Source organism: Eretmochelys imbricata, chromosome 3, assembly GCF_965152235.1.
Source record: "Eretmochelys imbricata isolate rEreImb1 chromosome 3, rEreImb1.hap1, whole genome shotgun sequence".
Taxonomy (NCBI): Eukaryota; Metazoa; Chordata; order Testudines; family Cheloniidae; genus Eretmochelys; species Eretmochelys imbricata.
The window spans coordinates 164,243,518-164,264,371 of record NC_135574.1 but is presented as its reverse complement, the minus strand read 5'-3'; the positions used below and the strand labels follow the sequence as shown (position 1 = coordinate 164,264,371).

Sequence of the window (20,854 nt, the reverse complement as noted above, 5' to 3'; positions counted from 1 at the left end):
AGAGTATACATGACTACTATCAATACCTTTCCATACATAACACAACTTAAGTCTGGAATAGTTACAATTAGGAGCCAGCAAACCGCACTTTCTAAAGTGTATCAATACAATTCACTAAATAGATAAATATTTAAGTTTTTCCTTGAGCTTATATTCTAGGAAATGCCTACAGTGTTTTGACTTTTGATAGATACCTGAAGAGAGGGAGTCAAAGACAGACAGAAAGAAAAAGATGTCGCTCTCAACAGCATAAGAAAGTACCATTATGATTTCATGGCTCAGTGCTGCTTCCTCCACAGAAAGACGAGGGGGAAAAAAGATGATAAAAGGATGACAAATGCAATATCATTATTTCTCTGTGCTGATATATTATGCATGCCTGATGTTTCTAAAACAATTGCAATTTTCTTTTAATGAGTAGGAGTAGAGTCTTTTACTTCTTGTAATATATATATTGGGGCTTTGCTAATGTCATAGCGAATGGAATTTAGGAGAAATCAAATGGAGTTCTGAGGGTGAAAAGAGGAAATATGAAAACTGGTTATGCACCCAAAATTATGCTGAAAATAAATGTGTATGTGTAAAAATATATGTCTACAAATACATATATGAACCAATGTATACTCTCTCTCTAATATTATATAATAGTAATAAATAATATATATATATATATATTATTTGTGTATGAGTATTTTTTATATAAAGATACAAACATTCATGGCATGTATTCATCTCTCTATTACTGACTCATAGAAATGGACAGAGAGAGAGAGAGAGAGAGGTCACTTCCAGCCCTATATCCATACAGACGTGTGTGTCCCTATATTCACAATTTTGTCCTGAACTACACATATTTTATGTAAAATTAATACAAGCTGCACAGCCTGCAAAACAAAATTGTTCTGACCTGTATATTGTATATAGTGAATGGAGCCAAGTCTCCTAAAAGAAAGGACCCAGGTTCGTTCATTCCAGTCTTGTACTGCTTATTATTTACATAGATAGAATACTCTGTGACAACACCATTTGGGTTTGAAGGCGATGTCCAGATGACACGTACAGCTGTACTGTTGATGATGACAACCTCTGGAGGGAACATGCCCTCAGGCTCTAGAAATAAAGGAAGAAACTGAATAAACTCCAGCTGTCTCTGTAAAAGCACTTGTTTAACCAAATGCAGATTAGTATTTAGGTTTAGCAAAGGGTTCACTGCTTATCTGCTTTCCTCTGATGAAGTTATCACAGTCTGTAGTTCTCTGTAAATTGGCTTATTATATTCTCAGTTAGAAACCATGAGAGTTGGTGGTAAAATGCTTTATACCACCAGCATACTGTTAATCTTCAATGGTATGTGACCAGTGGGATATGATGATAAATTATTCACCCATCTGTACTGCCAACACACAGTTATTATTTTTATGCCCCCCATCCCCTCTCAAAAAACATGCAATTTTGCTTTTTAAGCAAAAACTAACACAAAAATACACTGCCGGAACATGACAAATTCTTTGATGTTCTGAGCCTGTAAGTCAAGCAATATGAAGCAATATGCAATATTGTCATTATGTAAATGGTTTTGAATGTTGATTACCATAGGCAATGATGAAGTCTAACGCTTAAAAAAAAAAACTTCCTTAGCGTTAAATTACACAATTATTAAACCATGTCAGAAATAACTATGCAAAGACCTATTTTTATCCTAAGAGCCCATCTTAACCAGTTGAAAAACTGCCCTTGCGATCAATTCTATTTTATAAACAAAAGGTGCTGACCTTTGGCATCACCAAGGAAATGGAATCCTCACTTAAAGTGCTTTGCTAATGACCTGGAACACTTGCTTCTGAGATAATGATATTATAATGTTTATAATGAGACTTTATAAAGCCAAAAAGATTAGAAAGACCATTCCAAACACATTTCAGATTCACAAGTGTTTTTTTCTCTCCCCCGCCAGCCAACTGGCTTGGAAATGACTCATAGGAAAATTTTCTCAGAGGCTGAACTTGCACCTTAACATTTCTAGTGACTCAGGAAAGGTCCTGCGTTTGACTGTCATGTCAAAAGCACGCCGCTTCACAGAGCAAATCTTTTTAAAAACCATTAATTGTTTTTAAATTTCACTATTTATTGACATGAACTCAATTCCAAATGTAGTATACATAGATCGTAGTACACAAAGGAAGATGAGAAGAAACTGGGTTAATATCCGCAATTAGAGCTTTGTGCTTCTGTCTCTGTGGGACATTTTATTGATCTGCCACTTGATGACAACTAGCACTTAAGCATTTTAGTGTTTTAGCCCTTTTTCCTTTTATACCGGAAATTTTTATAATGAAAGGATGACTGATCTCAACCCTAACAAAAATCAATCAATTTCATTCTCAGATTTTAAGCCAAGCTGCCTTCAGGATGAACCAACCTCCATCTGAAGTAGTCACGTGCACCACTTCACTGTTGATGCTGTGGACACCATTGAAAACTTGAACAAAAACCTGATACTCTGTGTTGGGATGCAAGTCGCCAATGACAGCATAGTTTACATTGGCCTGGATGCTCAGAGAATTGTTATATGTAGGGGAGTTCCAGAAGAGGATGTAATATTCAACATCTCCTTGCAAATCTTGCAGTGCTGGGAAAGAAAGAAACAGCAATAAACGAATAAAAATATTTTGGGAGATTAAAGAGGACATATTCAGTAGATTTCTGTTATTAAATTGAAAATATAATTTCTTATCAATAGAATTTGTTTTGCTGACTAAACAATGTTCCTCGATATCTATCTTATTAAAAACACTACAGTATTCTTCAGAAATTGCCCCCATATAAATAGAAATAACATACTTCCATACTTTCCCCAAACCTTCATCGCTTGATTTTGCATCTTTACCAGACTAGTATATTTCTCTATGAGTAGCCACATCAAAATTAATAGGACTCCCTGTGGAGTAAGGTACTAATTATAGGTGAAATTTGCTACTCAAGTGGTACATAGGCTTTATGCCTAGCCTCACAGAGGGAATGAGTGAGGGGAGCAGAATTAGGCTCTCCTGCGGTACTAATTTAAGATACAGGGCTTAAGTCTTATTTACCCAAATCCCCTTCACATCACTCTGGCAGTGCTCAGTGTGAATGTAATTTCTGGGTGTGAATGTAATTTATGTCCATTTTAAGGCTCCTTTACATTGCTAGAGAGGTGGAAAGGGGCTTTAGTATGAATGAGAATCTGGCCTTTAGTATTTAGACCATTAATGTAGCAGCAGTCAACCTGTGGAACTCTTTGCCAGAGGATGTTGTGAAGGCCAAGACTGTAACAGGGTTCAAAAAAGAACTAGATACGTTCAGGCAGACAGGTCCATCAATGGCTATTAGCCAGGATGGGCAGGGATGGTATCCCTAGCCTCTGTTTGCCAGAAGCTCGGAATGAGCAACAGGGAACGGATCATTTGATGATTATCTGTTCTGTTCATTCCCTTGGGGCACCTGGCAATTGGCCACTATCGGAAGACAGGATACTGGGCTAGATGGACCTTTCGTCTGACCCAATATGGCTGTTCTTATGTTGGGTACATATATGCAATAAAGCTGTTTTCCTACAGATACATAGGTCATATTTCTCTCTGAATTGTGTCTTGCCCCCAATACTAACATGTTTCTCTGATGTTAGGGAGACAGGTCTATCCTTCCAGACTGAGTACAATATTACTAGCTGCAAGATAGAAAAACATTCATTGTACAGGGTCAGCTATGAAACTGGGGATTCCATGTACCTCCAGTGAACTTCCTGAGACCTTCTCTCAGTGACTTGGGGGGAGCAATTCTCTTATCAATGGTAAACAATGCAACTTCAGATCAGATCAGCCACCACACTCTATTTCCACAGCTGACAAAGTTTGACAGAAACATTTTGACCAGCCCTGATATATATTGCTTTAAATGGCACATGCCACTTTATGATACACTGCACTGTAATGAAGGATGGTGGCAAAATATCAATAGCTCTTCCAGGTGAACACAACCTAGCCTGCTGAGATAGAAAATGATGACATCATCAAAAGTTGAAGGCAAAGATGTTTTCAGATTACATACTGCATCTGTGGCAGAAATTCATAATTAAGGGCCTGATCCTGCTTCCATTTTCATTGATTTCAGTGATGCAGGATCAGGCCCTAAGTCCCTAAAAGCCAGTCATTCTCAGTATATTTTCCCTCTAATAGAAGGATTTCAGGTCAAGTTATCTTCACGTCTTCCTAGGTACTGACAAACCAAGAGAATGATTTAAAAACGAATATTACAAAAATAAGGAACATTATAGGGAGACAGAATAGTTAATCTGCACAGTGTAACATATTTAGCAATGAAATAAGATGATAGTGAAACAAGGCTTTCTATTAACGACCCTCACTTGATGTTTAACCTTTGCATTCACAAATAGATATCTGGGAATTTTTTTAAGTATGAATGAAAATAAAACCAGATTGCATTACCTACATGTAGAAGGTCAGAGGTTCAGATTACTAAGGTAATGAAACTTCAGTGAGCTGCTTCAGATCTATTAGGTTTGTCAGGTTTTATAAGCATGCTTACTTCAGGCATGCAATTATAAAACAAAGAGCTTATATCCACTGAGCACCGCCAGTCAGTCCTTACAAAATCATTTGCATGTAAGTCATGAAGTTTACCACTACTGTAATGGTAGGTCTTCATGTTAAGAGGCAGAACATAAGTGAATAAGTAGACAGACAGATTTTCACTCATCCTGAAGGAATATGTAAATCTTCATACAAAGGGATGAAAATATGCACAAAGATAACAGAACATTGTGTACTCTTTCTTCATAGATTTAAAAGAACCTCCACAAGTTTAAATTCTCTCTTTTTCCCCACCCCTCATTAAAATAATGTATAGTAAAAAGATATGTGACCAAGAAAAGAAAACAGCAAATTTTCATGTTCTTTCCACTTTCTTTAGGGCCCTTTCAGAGACAGGGAGTGCAATAGTTAATCAAGATAAGGATTTTGTTTCCTGAAAGTGCAATGCAGATCACCGTAACTGATGACAGGTTAATATTTAATTAATGTAATAAATACTAAGTACACTTACTTGGTTTTGACCATTCCACTTCTATAGCCGTATGGTTAAGAGTTCGCACAGTGAGGCTACTCCCCTCCTCTGGAAATCCTGCTAACGTAGTAGCAATCACTTCCTCACTTGATGTATATCCTACCTCATTGTGTACTATGAGTTTATACTCATAAGTTGTGTACCTAAGACATTTTTTAAATAATAATTACAAAAGAAGAAAATATGTATTTTATCACAGACATACAAAACATTTTGCATTGTCCTTCCAGCTGTGTCAAACAAAGCTTGCTCCTTCTCAAAAGCTACCTTGTTGCATTATTTCAGCATATACAAAATCTATAATAGAATAGTTGTGTGTTTCGTAGAAATACTTGGCTAACACTAACATGCTAACAAATACAGAATATTATATTTCATTCCCTTATATATATTATTTCTGTGGTGGTGTGACATTATTACTCAATTCAGGACGTAATTATATCAATGGCAAATTGCCAAAGTTTGGATCCAAATTTAATCCAATGAGGCTTTTTTCCCCCTCTTTTCAGAAATTCGATTTCAAATTCCAGAATCTCGCTTGTGACAGCTATTATTCGTTCACCTGCTGTCCTTCTGCAATACCCCAAAATGTAACAAAGAAATCAGTGGGAGTTAGGCACCTAAATACCTTTGAAGATCTGGGCCAGGGGCTAGCGACTAAGATTGCAAACCCAATTTATAATTTCCTCCAGAACTGTACTCTGGCATATTCAGCATATGCATGAGGTATTGTCAGAAGCCAAATGTATATTTAATAGAAGAAATAACTATCACACCGTAGTTTCTTCTGCTGTTCAAAGGTATGTCAATATATATACACATGTAGAATTTTGTAATTTGTTATTTGTATTATAAAAACAAGAAAACAATTAAAATCTGTATAAGCAGAAAAAGACAGGAGACTCTAATACGGGATTTTAGTAACATCACTACGTTTACACTTGCTGAGGGATGTAGGGTACAAGTAACTACATGCTGCACGGAAAGTCAGGTTGAGTTCACACTCACTGCGGTGCATAGTGCATAGATCCCCACTGTCTCGCCCCACTGCCGAAGTGCTTCAATGCAGTGGGACATTACACTGCTAAAAATCACCGTGCAGATGGCAGAGGCACTGCTTGGGTGCATCGAGAGCTGCGTAGGGCATATACCCTAGAGTTTAGGCACTACTCCTCTAAGAAGTGCCTCACCCTATACACAGCTCTTCATACCCATTCTAGCGGGGCATGTGGTGTCTGTACTCTACCCACCACTGCATGTGTAGATCTACCCAGAGAGAGAGCCAAGATGGACTTTACAACAGCTTGGCTGGATGTCTCTGTCTTAATCTTTGCTTCTCTAGGCTAATCTAATGATTTAAGATTCTGTATTCCAGGTGATTAATAAATTATCTTGTTTGGAAAAAAACTGCCTTGTGTTGCTGCAAATACTTACTACAGGCAGTGCACATTGGAAGGGTACAACACAAACCGCCCACAGGGCTCTGGCTTGGCTGGATTTCCTGCAAGGAGTCATGGAGAGAAACAAGTATATCTGCCACCTAAAGACAGTTTCAGAGTTGTAGAGGCTGTGGGCCTGCCCCAGCAGAACTGCGTAGACCGTCGGGGGCTGGCACACTAAAAGGGTCACCCTCAAGGGACTGGTTACACAGCTTGGGGGATAGACCAGATCACACGGATCCATGACATAAGTGTAGACTACTGAGGTAGTCACCACAAAGCTATAATTAAGTTAGAGCTAGGAATACTTTAAATATCTGTTGCTGAGTTTGGAAATATTGAGACAATAATCAATGTTGGCAATTTAAAAAACTGACTGAAAAATAATGCTCTGACACCAAGCTTTAATCCATCCGAATTAGAACTTCTCAACCATTCACTCAGCTTGTGCGTGATGTGTCAACACCATGATTTACAGTAAATGTAAATGGTTTGACTGTATGAACAGATCAAAGCTCAAAATTCACTTCATACAGTCAATTTTACTTGAATGTTTACAGCAAGATACTATGTGTAAGATTCAAGAGCTACAAAATAAAAATAAACCCATGCATGTCGGAATGGTTAATGCCGAGATGACAGAAAATGTTTCATTACACAATTAATATGTTCACAACATAAAGACACAAGGAACACTTTGAACTATTGAACATGCACTATACAAAATGCCAGCATTTGTTTTTTTATAGTTTTTGTAATCTCACCTGCTAAGACCCTTATCTTCATAAAACCACTGAGTTCCTGAGTAAATATTGTGCCACAGATTTAAATCTTCAGGGGGATTTGATGCAAGTGGTTGCCGGATTTTACGTCTCAGGAGCTCATATCTAACACAAAAGACAAGCAGAACACTGGGATTATCTCAACTAATGTTATTACACAAAAATCGGGGGGAGGGGGATTGTTTGTTGTTTTTTTAAAAGCCACACATTATTTTGTTTTTACAGCTGTAAAGTTTTGCAGATAAACTTTTTAGTATTTACAGGTTTAAAACATTCAATTACTTAATATACTTTGAAAATGGATAATGAAATATTTCATACGGCTTTCATTTGAAAGAAAGAATTAGAATTTTTAATGGTATGACCATTTTATTGAGTCAAATGCCTTTTCTGCATCTAGCCAGGGCTTGTTGCAGAGTTTGCAGTTTGTGAGACAACATTTAAGATTCATTTTAGGTTATCCAAGCCTGGTCTTTTCTGACTGAATGAGGTACACAGTATATCACACATTTCAAAAGCACCTATCACTATAGTATCTGGAAGTTTAACCTGAGTAATTAATTAACAAAACTTAATTAAATTGTAATTTCACCAAAATGTTATGATGACTTCATACTGCAAGAGCAACTTTTACACCAAGGGTTATCAATGTTTGGGAATCCAAAGACAAGATATAACAGTTTTATTAGATAAAGTCCTGGCATATTCTGTCCAACATAATTCAAAGACAAGTCATAAGAAACATCAAAATCTTTTTGAACATTGGATGGTGATGAAGTGTAAATCACACTCTCTGGCAGCTGCTGCAGACTTCTTTCTCCATCATGACGTACTGAGCAGCTGCTTTAGTGGTGTTTCTGGTTGAGAGCAGTATGGCACACCATGAAGGAAATGAAGTTTGCAGATGTAGCTTATGTTGAATTACTTCAGTCATCAATGGTAAAATGGTCATGTTGTTGACTTCAGAGAAATGTACATTGCTTTTCAAAGGTTTCAAATATCTTGATGCAATAAGGTTCATTCAGCAGTGGTGTACTCTAATTAAGCATTAAGAAAGACAGGAAGGAAGCTGTGGAGGATGCTGCGATGTAATAATATGTGCCTGTAAAAGTGTGCTAGGTGTAAAGTAAAATATCGAATGCCTGAATGCATGGAGAATCTCCCAGAAATCTTGCTGCTTCTTTTCTTCCCACTCATCCATAATCTATTTATCATATACACAACCATGAACCAAACACAAAATAAAGTAATCTTCAATTTTGAAGAACATTTCACCTCACCAAATTATAAATAGCCCCATCTTCCCCTGTGTAGGAATAACCTGCACAGGGTACTGGGGGCTCCCTGAGTTTACACTCAGAATTTTCTCCTAATTCTTCCCCAAATGGTATTCTGTTCCCACAAACCACCACCAAAAACTGGCAGCTGTTTCAGCTCACAAAACCTATGGCTCCCCTGAGATCTGCATGGATCCCAGGAGGCATGGGTAGTTCAGGGCTATATATGTTAGAGCTGGATTTGCATTGTATCCTGCCCTCTTGCTGTTTCATTCTAGCCTCTTGGATGACACTGCTCTGACAGCTACAATGCGTTCCCCTCTTTACTGTGATGTTTCAGCTGGATTTCCACAGTGCAGATCAGAACCTGTACAAATTAATGCTGACTCAGACAGCAATAAGTGAAAATGGTTTGTCCTGCTGGTTTAGTGCAGGAGAATATAGGAAAATTCTGCTGGCCCTGAAGCCACACTATGGAGCCTGAACCTCAGGGAGGGGCTTCCACAGGGTCTGAAAAAATGGGAGATCATGCCACGAAGCTGGCAATTCTCATGCTGTGCTCTCTGGGCTGGACCTAGGTAAGCTGAGGACAGCCTCTGGCCTCATTTGTGAATTAAATGCTGAAGTGATATTTACCCCATGGATCACCAGAGGTATGGAATTCCATTTCCCGGGTGTGCACATTTCCAGAAGTCCTGCAAAGCTATAAACCCCATGTCACCCACCCTTAAGTTACATATTGCTATTCCTTACCTCAAGTGTGGTCCATTGGGCCTAGAGGGCAGTTGCCAGGAAACAGCAATAAATGATTCACTTATTGGAGTCACAGACAAGGGGCTAATGCCCTGAGGAATTGTTGGATGGGTAGTCACATGTGTAGGTAAACTCTCTGTGCAGCCTCCCAGGAAACCGTTGCCTCCAGAACAAGCTAGTATAGTGACTGAGTAGTTTGTGAAAGGGATCAGGTTGGTCACCACGTGGTTTTGCATTGATGAAACGTTGCTGGTGATGGTAATTCGAGGGTCAGGCATTCGGATCTCATAGCTAAGCATTTCTCCATTCAGTATGAGAGGTGGTTTCCAAGAGACCTGAGAAAATAAAGGCATTCTTAGAATCCGAACTACTGGCAATTGCAACACAGAAATAACATAAGTAAAATGGGCACAACTGTGACAATAAGATGTTCTTTCTTTGTTTAGAGAGAAAAGATAGTCCAGCCACTGGACAACAAATCTGGGACTCAAAGAGACTTGGGTTCAGTTCCCAGTTTGGCCGCAGACTTCACATGCGACTATGGGCTAGCTACTTGGGGTAGATTTTCAAAGGCATGAATACCAGATAGGCACATACTGTCCATTAAATTTCAAATGGACAATAGATGTTTATATGCCATTTTTGCTTTTAAAAATCTACTCTTTAATCTCTCTGTAGCTTAAATCAGCTCCCATCTGTCAAATGGGGATAAGACTTCCCTACCTCATAGGATTGCTGTGGATAAATACACGGAAGGCTACAAGATGCTCAGATACCACCGTAATGCGGTCTTATATATATATACACACACATATATATACATGTATATACACACACACACACATACACTCTTGTATTGTAATGTACTGGGTGGTATACATGTGTACCATATTCTGCTATTATATGTTGTTATCAGTGAAAGCTCATAGTTTTACCTATCAGGGCAGGCTAAGAAAACATCCACCCATACCATTAACATGTTTTTATTTTTCAGTAATAAATTACAATAATATGTATTGTAACTATATTGTATATTGTATATATTGTATCTGTTGCTTTGCGTATTGCATCTATTGCTTTATGTATAAATCGGTCTTTACAAGACAACAAATTTAAATGAAACAAAATCAAAACCCTATTTTTCTTGCAGTCTTAGTCAACTTTCAGTGTGAATAATTTTTATGTTCACCTGATTAATTAGTACCTTGATATAGGCTTGTCCATATCCACTCTGCAGGTCTGATCCAATTCCCGTTGAACTAGCTGACTCCAACGGGAGCTAGATCGTGCTGTGAGTTCACAGACGTGTGTCAACCAGATAGGGATAATACATACAATGGGCCCGAGGTCCAGATTAAATCCTCTTTGTGCCACTGCAACAGTACAAAGTGGACTTAAAGCTGCCCTCAAGAGGAAACTGTAGATTCCCCTGTTAGGATTCTCCCAGTGGGGTGAAGTTGGCCTGGCTGGCTCAGCATTATCATCTCCTTCTATGCAGGGACCCTCAAGGTGTAAATTACATTAGCTCTGACTGTTCTAGCTTGTGCCAGAAGCCAATTCAACCCAATGAAGCCCCAGAATAGGGAGAGGCAGAAAAGTGGCTTAGTGCCTCCTTTGCCTTTTCTTCACCCATACTAGGCAAAGCTAAGTCCTGAGCCTTAGAAAATATGAATGGAAAACAGTCAAGCTGTGTGTGTTACAAAATAAAAAAACAAAATAATGTTGATTTATAATACAATAACATGAAGATATTTTAGTTGAGGTGCTGATCAATTAAGCAACCTGCTCCCTAATTTTCTCCAGTCTCAAAACTGAGTCCCTCTGCTCAAATAAATTGGTTAGTCTCTAAGGTGCCACCAGTACTCCTTTTCTTTTTGCGAATACAGACTAACACGGCTGTTACTCTGAAATCTAAAATGGTGACTCCACATACTAACACATGCCCCGAGTACAAAGGAGCTGGATTCATAGCATGTTTTTGAAAGGATCTGGAATACCACCAGGGAGTAACTAATGTTAGATCTTAAGAACAGGAGGAGCGCTTGAGCCTTGATACTTGCAAGGATCTTGGCAGCAGAATTTCGAAGAAAACTGAAGATCTTTGATAACAAAATCTGGAATATTATTAAACACAGAATTATAAACAGGGCAGTCTTGATTTATGAGAACACAAACAAGCTTACCCATGTCAACAAAGGAAAGCTTTTACTCTGGCTAGGTTTCAAGTGTGCTATTCAGATTTCTGGTTTCAGAGTAGCAGCAGATTTCTGTCATTCCCTACATATGATTAAGGAAATGAAGACAACATCACAAGGAAAACAATGCTAGCAGGTAGTAGAAGGTAGAAGAAGATTTTGCATCTTTCCTAATTCATCTATTAGAAAGATATATTACAATCACCCTCCTTTATGCAAAAGAGCAAAATCTCTTTTTGGAGGAGCTGATGTACTTTCTCCCTTTGTTTAAAAAGTATAGGAGCATGGGCAATATAAAGCTTGAAGGTTTCATTTTAAAATTTAGGTAGAAAACAGACAGGCTAGTGTATTTTATGTTGTAAGTTTCCACATCCAGGAAGGAACATTTCTTCCCACTACATTGTGCATGAACAAAACAGCACAGCTGACCCGATGCATTGTACATGTGTGAGAAGGGGAGGAGGGGGCCACTTTCCATGGGAGACTCATATTTGTCACTGAAGGAGGCAGCATACCAGCCTCAATGGCCCATTGGTCTGACCCACTATGGAAAATCATGTTTCCCCAGCCATAATTATATTTTGTAACTAATATAGGGCCCAGTCCTGAAGTTTGGATTTCACTTTGAGTTCTGCCTAAATAAGGACTGAGTAAGGCCGCACAGTTAAACCTTAACTGTCTTCTGTGAGCTCTCAAAGGACTGACTAGTCTGGGTTGTTTAATGGAAGAGAACTTCTAACAGAAGTATTGTATGTGATATGTTTGGGGACACTTTGAGGATTACCCTCAAAGTTGCCTCAAAATGTTCAACTTGTACTGATTTTGCTTTATTTCCTGAGATGATTTATGAGTCAATGACCAAGTCGTGGGCAGTCTGGCCTATAAATTAAAGCTGAATCCAGATGAGGTGGGTCCTGGAGCAAAGTCAAAGGTTGTATCTGGGAGACAGGGACCAAAGCTAAGCTGAAGGGTTACCCAGAGTCGCAGTCAGAAGGCCTAGTAGAGGATCGGAGTTGGGAGTCAGAAACCAAAGCCTAAGCTGAAGGGTTCACTGGAGCTGCAGTCAGAAGGTGGAGCTGAGGGTCTGAGCTGGGGAGTCAGAGGTCAGGAAGGAGCTGGGGGCTGGAGCAGGAACAGGCTGGGGTGGGAGCTATGGACAGGACCAAGAGCAGCTGCAGACACTGAGCAGCCACTGGACTGCTGCTGCTATTGACCCTGAGTATCAGCCAATCAGATGGTGCAATCAATCTGACAGCTTCTATCAGGACCAGCTGCGCTCAGTGGGTTACCAGGAGACTGGTTCTGGCGCAGGCGAGGCTCCTGCTAGTGTGTCACTGCTAAACTTTGGATACTTAAGTTCTTTAGCAGCACACAATAAAATTCTTTAAATAAAACATGTACAGTGCTATGTAACACCATCTAGGGAGATGGGAGGTTATCAGCACATGCAGTACCACTGCTGTTCCTCCGACACTTCAGCATCTGAATCTCACACTGACAGTGTTCTATATACTGAAACTTGAAAGGACTTTCAAATATTATTCTGTATTGTGTGTTGTGCACTGACGCTCTGATGGGGGCTGTACAATACTGTCCCTGCCTAAATTACAGTAGGTATTTTATCTTGTAATGCAAACTGCAAAGAGAATGAAACGTTGCAAACCAGGCACAATGATGTTAGTACTCAGCAGCATGAAAAACAAAGTAGAGTCTGGGTCTCATTTGGCCTGATTCCCTCTGAACTTGGTGGACTCAGTGTTTTATTTATTGCTAGGGTTGTCGGTCTATCTAAAATCAAGATGGAATAGAAAGCAGTGATTTAAACTTGAGATGATGCTCATCTGTATCGGGGAGCTGACCTGCCTTGAACTTCAGATGTCACCTGGAAAGAAGGATGGAACAGGATATACAATCCAATGCCACATCAGGCAAACTTTCCTGTCATAAAAAGTGGTAGCCTAAACACTTCAATGACAAGTCAAGGACAAGGTCAAGTGACTGATTGGCCTATGCAATGTAAATAAAGATGGCAGAGCCAGCCTGGTTTAAATTCATTGCGACACAACTGGACCTTCTCTCCTCTTTATCCCGAATCTGCCAGACTGGAGGTCAGAACTTGGCAGTGCGTGAAATCAGAAGGACTCACTAGACAGCCTGTGTTGGAAACAGTAGCAGTTTGTTCATTGATCTGAAGCTCAGCATGGAGGCCACGGAAGAGGGTGCAGATGAGGAAGCCAGAACAAGGTAACTACTGGGAGAGATTAACTGATTCAATGTAATGACACTGGAAGCTGTCATTTAAAGATCAAAGAACTTCATTTTCTCCACCACAAAATTTAAAGAGACTGAAATTAGCCATTTTCTCCCCATTAAACAGTTACAACCCCCAGAAAACTTTTCTTTTTGACAGCAGTCCGAACATTTCAATTTAATTCTGAAACGAGTTTCAAAGGAAGTACACAACTACATTTTTTGCTTTACACTAGTCTCACTCTCATTAATGGGCATGACCCATAACAAATACACTATTGAGAGCTTTACACTCTAAGCCCCAAAGTATATTAAAAAGGTAAGTTATTATCCCTATTTTATAGATGAATCCCCCAAACAAGAAAGAGATTGAGTGTTTTACCCAATATCACATAGTAAGACATAGGCAAATCGAACACAGCCCTCCCAACTTCAGGTCCTGTGTTCTAGCCACTGGATTATGTTACCTCCCCAAAACAAATATGGCCAGGAAGTCTACTTCACTGTAGATGTTGCCTGGTTTAAAAGAAAACTAAGCTGGGATTGTGTCAGGAGTTGGAATAGATCCTGATTCCTGACAGAGGCCAAGAGTGAGACTACAGTACATTCAGTAACCTGCATATCTCTCTGGTAATTAGAAAGAGTTGCAAAGACAGAACAATAGACTGAAGTTCTTATTTGTTTGAAATTACTCTATTGCTCGGGTTCAATGATCCAGCTCTACTATTCCACTTGCATTAATATGATTAAAGGAGAGAAATGGATGGCTGTGATGGACAAGATGTATTCAGTTCAGAGGGGCTAATCAGCCAGTCCATAAACCTACTCCAATAAAATCCATTATATTTCTAGATGTAGAGAGATACAGTCGTACTTTTTTTTCAAAAACCCAACCCTTTAATGGTCACATTTTCATGTATTTCCTGCAATTCTCATGCATGCACAATTCCCATCCACTTCAATCAGAGTTACAAATACAAGAGGGCAGCAAGATCAAGCCTGCAATGATCAGTTGCTAGTGGAAATGGTTTGAGAAGTTCTTGCACTGAATACTGGGTAAATGGAAACAACATTTCTGAATAAGCCTATGTAACTACTGCAGAACCTGATATTTTTCATTGATATTGTTCAGTGCAAGGGGATATGCTGATGAGGTTCTCATTAGTTTTCTCCAAGTCACTCCACTGCATGGCATGCCCCAAATGAGCAAGCTGTGCAGGAAATCACAACCCTGAAATGCAGAAAAACCTCAAGTGTGCAGGCTAAGGCTGCTCTTAGGGGTGTTACAGTAGGTCAACTTGCTCAAGCAGCACTTATATGGCAAATAAACCAAGGTCTCACTGACCTTAGCAACATTACAAGGCAATCTTCACACAAGGATTGATTGCTCTTGAACAGCTTCCCCAAAGCACAGGGCACACCTGTGTAAAACTGGAAAAGAGCCATAGGTTTTTTTTTTTTTCCAAGATGAAGTCTGTAGGTCTTCTTGTTGCATTTCCTTTTAACCCAGTAACACACAAGGGTAGATACCAGGTGTTTAACACTCTCCTTAGCCCAATGGTGCTCTGTGGAGACCTTTGCAGCAGTCTGCAGGATGAAGCAATTTGAAAATGAAGCAGTGGTAGACCGGGGTCTTAAGAGGGACAGAGGGTAGAGCCATGAGAGGTTTTATCTAGCACAAAATGATCCGAGAAGTAAAACGCTGGAGAATCACTGCAGTGGAAGATATTGGTGCTATGTAACTTTAATATTTTCAGAAAACTGCATTTAGAATTTTTCTGATTGATCTTACTCCTGTGAGAATCTGGAATGTAGGCTGCTGGCCTGTCTCCACTGCCTAGCAAGCATGCCATGCCCCAAAGTGTTCATACCCTTTCTTCAGGGCACAGTTTTATTCTTCAAAACACAAAACTCACAAAGTAGCACTAACAAAGTTATCCCAAAGCAGGCTGAAGGGACCCAGAAGACTCTCCCCTTAGGTCTCTTTTCCACTGGTCCATGGCCAGCCACAGGAGCCAGCTTCCTTTCTGTAATCCCCTTCAATGGATCTCTCTTGGCCCTTTACAGCAATGACCCCAGCAAGGGACGGTGGGGGTGTCAGAGCCAGGCACCAGACTGAGCGGGCATGTAATGCCCCATAATGCAATTGTAACTCCATGATATGTGGACATGGAAAATATCTTTTCTTTCATTTATCTTGGCCAGCTGTAACTGGATCAACTCTGTAACTGGTCTAACTTTATTTCTGAATAGCAACCATTTGATTTAATTGAGATCCTGTTTGTAGAATAACGGTAGGTTAAGAGACCTGACCACTAAATTTCCTGCTTCTCATGTCTAAGCCAAGAGTGGAGTTGGGGTAACAATTATGATGACTGTTTCTCTTTTTGTTTAATTGTATGCATGCAACTTAGTAGTCAGCCTTGAGAAAGCAACCACTTAAAAATGTGTGAAGAACACTACGTAGTAAAGAAGGGTCACCCTGCTGCAAGGGAAAAATGGAGATTGCTTCATAGATGGCAGGCCCACTGCGCTCACTTTTCAGTCTCAATAGGAAGGCATGAGCCTTCTTCGTTGCAGCTCCTTCCAGTGTGTGGAGAAGGGTGGCAGTGGGGCTCAGACAGAGGAGACAGAACTGAGGAAAATAATGAACAAGAACTATAAGATGAATTAAGAAAGATTACACCCTTCCTTCATTCAGAACAACTACAGGGAAATACTTGGGGTAAGCTCTGCAAGGGAAAGGGGGGCAAAATGAACTACTTTGTCAGATGCTAGAGGGCCATTACTACCAAAGGAGAAAATGTATTTTTTAGCAGTTACTATACACAGAATAGAGAAAAAAAGATGATAGATGACATCAGAATAGTTTATTGTTCTCCTTGTTCTGCATTTGGCATCTGAGATCTAATTTGAATGTAAGGAAATGTGTGTATATATATATATATATATTAGTGGATTTTACCTTGAAGGGACATCCTGATGATAAAAATATTTCAAGGCTATATTGTCAAGTATGCTGCAAGACAAGAATTTCACCCTATCTTAGCCCAGAAAAATGTAGCATTATTCCTTCCCTTTGACATAATGGTCCCGGCAAAGTACAGGTCCAGGCCACCTTTTAGATTGAACCAGAAAGCTCTCCAAGATGGCAGCTATAGCAGTGGAAAATGGTTGCAACTTCTCTGTCAGCAGACCTGCAAGTGGCATTGGTATGGGAGGGAGTACTTTCAGGGTACCCAGGCATCTACTTATCCAGTACATTGTCACAGAGGCCTCTACTTGCAAGTCTCCTGTGAATCTTCTAGTGGGGATTAAAGCTAGCCTCCCCAGTTGTAAACCCCAGTTAGGGCAGTAGTAGAAATAGCATCTGCCTACTGCAAGTTAGATGGGTGAAGTCTAGTGCAAGAAAACATCATTTAACAAAAACGGTGAATCTAGTTCAGTGTATCCAGTCTCTTAATTCTTTATCTACACTGAGTTCTCCCATAAACAATTATTCAGTGTGTAAACCAGCCTCTTCTCAAGTTGATCAACCTAGATACTCTCTCCAATGTCATACCAGCGTGAAGTGTGAGAATGAGGCATGCAGCACTTGCAACCGTCACAAGAAAATAACCAATTTCTTTTCTACTTCTGTAAATCAGGGTATAGCAAATCTTGTGTAACAGGAATAATGTTCACGGCATTGGAATACACTAAATAAACGACTCTTGCAGTTGCTGCATATCTCCACGTCACTTTGGCATTTAATCAGCCACAAAAGCAGTTTATTGCTCAGTATACTCTGCTGCCAGGAACATTATCAATTCAGCAGATATTAAAGAATATCATGCAGGTGTCACAGAAAGTGGTGGTTTAAAAATTATCAGCAACGTTACACTTTTTTCTGCAGAAATGAAAGCAAGCTGAATGGTATTTGGAGACATCAGGCCATTCTGATTAAAATTAATATAAAAAGGACCACATACAGCATCAGAAGCCTCTATGCCGAGACTGTGGATGCTGTGCTGACATTTTTCCTCCTTGTAGAGTGAGGGCTTACGTCTGAGAAAATAAGCTGTATACTCCAGTGAGTACTCTTGCTACAGCGCTTTGAATTCTTCACATCACAAAATCATTTATATTGATTTTATGACTAAATAAAGGAATGGAAATATGTTTCTCTTCATAATAAATTCTCTTTTTTTCCAGTTTAAGTAAATATTTGTGCTCATGGTTTAGGGATTGGTTGCACTGACAACTGAAAGCCCCTATTGATTCACATCCCTGGCTTGGTGAAAGAGCCTCTCAATATAACCTTTCCCATAGTGCCCTTCCACAATACCTTCAGCTCTATCCTGGAAGGACAGCTCTCTCTAGGGCAAGAGGTAATTAAAGTCTCACGCTGGTTCACTCCTGAAGAGATTGTTTATTTTCCACTCTTCACGTAAGAGTTGCCACTGTAGGCATTTAATATGACAAGTCTTGTATAGCACAAGCATGTTTTGAGCACTAAGCAGGTCCTGTATTCATGAAGGTTTTGTGACTCAGTTTACTGAGCCACCTCATTGAGACTAATGGCAATTTAAACATTACCAATATAAAGTCATCTGAGCCAGATTCATCCTACCTCTTTTCAGAATAAATTTCAATCACTCAGGGACAAGTCCTGAAGCAACCTCCATGCCTATACACCTGGCAGTGAAAGTGCTGTGAGGATATGTAAGGGGGACAGAGGTCAACTTCATGCCAAAGTGCAGGTGCAGAAAGGGGAAGCTAGAGGATCAGCTACTCTTATGTTTTTCCTCTTCCTTCTCCCTCCACATAGAAATGATGTGGCCTCAGTGCTACAGTAATGGCCACGGAGCGGCTTCAGAACCTCACCATTCTTACATGGAAGTTCTATAGAATTTAACAGGCAGAGCTGCTTCTGGTGTGCTGGCCCCACTGGGGTGGGAAAGGACAGAACTACATCTCTGTCTCCTCCTCTCCACCCACATTCAGGCAATTTGCTTCTCTAAAGGGGAGCAAAGAGCAAGAAGTCCTTGGGTATCTCAGACAGCAATCCCATGGTAACTTTGGATGTTTGACTTTTGACAACTGAAGGCTTGTATAGATTCAGTACACCTCTAACCAATTACAGAAATGTGTTAAAATACTAAATGCTAGCAGAAATGAGTAGCTATTAAATGTAGTCTTTTATTTCAATTGTTGCAGGATTTGGCCTTAAATTAGATAGCTGGCTAGTAATGAATCTACTGTTCTTTGTGTAAGCAACATTAGCTGTGTCCAATCTCTCTTGAATTATTTACTGCAATATGATTTTCAAGTATCTAATTATACCATTTTGCTTAATTTCTTTTGGCAAATATTGTGATAAACCCTTTCTGTCCTTAAGAGGTTTGACTGTACTCCTTGGGAGCAGAAGAAAGGTAACGTTTCAGCTAAGAAATACACTCAGTATGAATTAGCAGATTTTTAATTTCTCCGTCCTGCTGTATGTGGAAAACTTTTGTTGTTTTATCTTAACTATTCCACTTGCCTAAATTCAACAGAATTTAATACAAAAGACGACCAGGTTCAGAAGAATTAAACACAGTGTTAGTATACTGTAATAGTTACATTACTCTGATGGATTAAAAGAGATATTTCACACACATGGGTGTATTTGAAAAGATATACACAAAGAAGTTTCATCTTTCTCAATGAAATTTTACCTTTTATTAATTATTTTTCATAGTTAGACCTACTACATTTGAGATAATGACAAAGTCAGGGATAGGGAACAGCACAACTGGGATCTAATAGTAAACAAACCCCACCTCAGCACTTCTCACTGAAATGGAAGATTCAATAGGTCCACAAGTAGAAAAAAGAAAGCCTGAGTCTGCTAGAGCAGCAAATGGCACAAAATATGTCCAGCTCATACAGAAGGCTGTACAACATAGACCTTAAAAGGCTGAGAAAGTTAATGAGAGACTAGGGAAACAAGAAGGTAAAAATACGCAACTGAACTGTCTCATCAGACAGCAAAATCTGGTAAAGTATTCTTATATTGAAACTGAATTATTACGGAATGAAATGCAGGATGGTGCTATAAAACTTGGTCTCAAAAGAGAGAAATGATCTAACTGTTTTTTAGGAATGGTGGATCCCTGATATTTTGGATTTGTAACAGAGGAAGATCCAATTACTAATGAATGTGTATCCTAGGTCCCAAGAAAAAATCAAGTACAGGATCAAGAATAATTTGATAAGTTTTTTTAAAATTAGGATTGAGTATATTAATATCTAATGGAAAAGAAATTCCATATGTAAAAGGAGTAAAACTTTATGACCTTGGATACAGCATCAAAGATAAGCAGTGACTTCTTTTACTGTTATAAAGACTAAAGTCAATGTGACTGCTCATTAGGCAAGTGCTTAAATAACTTTCTGAACTGGGGCCATTGTCTGTACTGTGTATTTTACTCCATGTTATTGGTCCTGTTCCTGGCAAATCCATGAAAGGATGGTTTGTTAGAGTTTGTGTTGGTCATTAAGATGTGTCTAAAAAAAGTACAGAGTTGCCTCTGAAGTCATCTGAAAGTATATAGCTCAAATTCCCAACAGTCTGGCAATACGTTACAATTACTAGTGTCAGTCGTTATTAATTCTTATGATAACCACTGTATTCAGATGCTGAACTTATTTGATCTTAAGGTGGATGGTAACATGTAATTCCATAGACAGTCAAATATAATTTAGAGAGCTCATGTTTCATTGTTTAAAAGAGGGTAACTCATATCAAAGTTTGATATTGTGGATGAAGAATGAAAAAATTAGCACTTAAATTCATATCCTCAAACTATTTATGCTGCCTGGGTAACTCCACTTTATATTTACCTTTTGAAACAAAATACATTTGAAACAAAAATAATAATTCTAACAGATGAACTTCAGTCTTATGCAAATGTCCTTTGTTTTGTGCTCTAGTGAGCAAGCTACTGTACCAATACTTTTGGCATTAGTACAAGACTGAATCCATGAAAGCATGTGCGTATTTACACAAAGAG

General features: G+C 39.1%; 1 protein-coding gene across 1 annotated transcript in view; it reads right to left on the bottom strand.

Moving 5' to 3' along the window:
• USH2A (usherin) overlaps window positions 1–20,854 on the bottom strand; it is a 568,735-nt gene that overhangs the window by 154,949 nt on the left and 392,932 nt on the right. The window contains exons 41-45 of the mRNA XM_077811946.1: window positions 9,373–9,707; window positions 7,325–7,447; window positions 5,101–5,264; window positions 2,420–2,629; window positions 908–1,110 (exon numbers count right to left, since the gene is read on the bottom strand). Coding sequence (XP_077668072.1) covers window positions 908–1,110; window positions 2,420–2,629; window positions 5,101–5,264; window positions 7,325–7,447; window positions 9,373–9,707 — 1,035 coding nt within the window. The remainder of the gene's footprint in view (window positions 1–907; window positions 1,111–2,419; window positions 2,630–5,100; window positions 5,265–7,324; window positions 7,448–9,372; window positions 9,708–20,854) is intronic.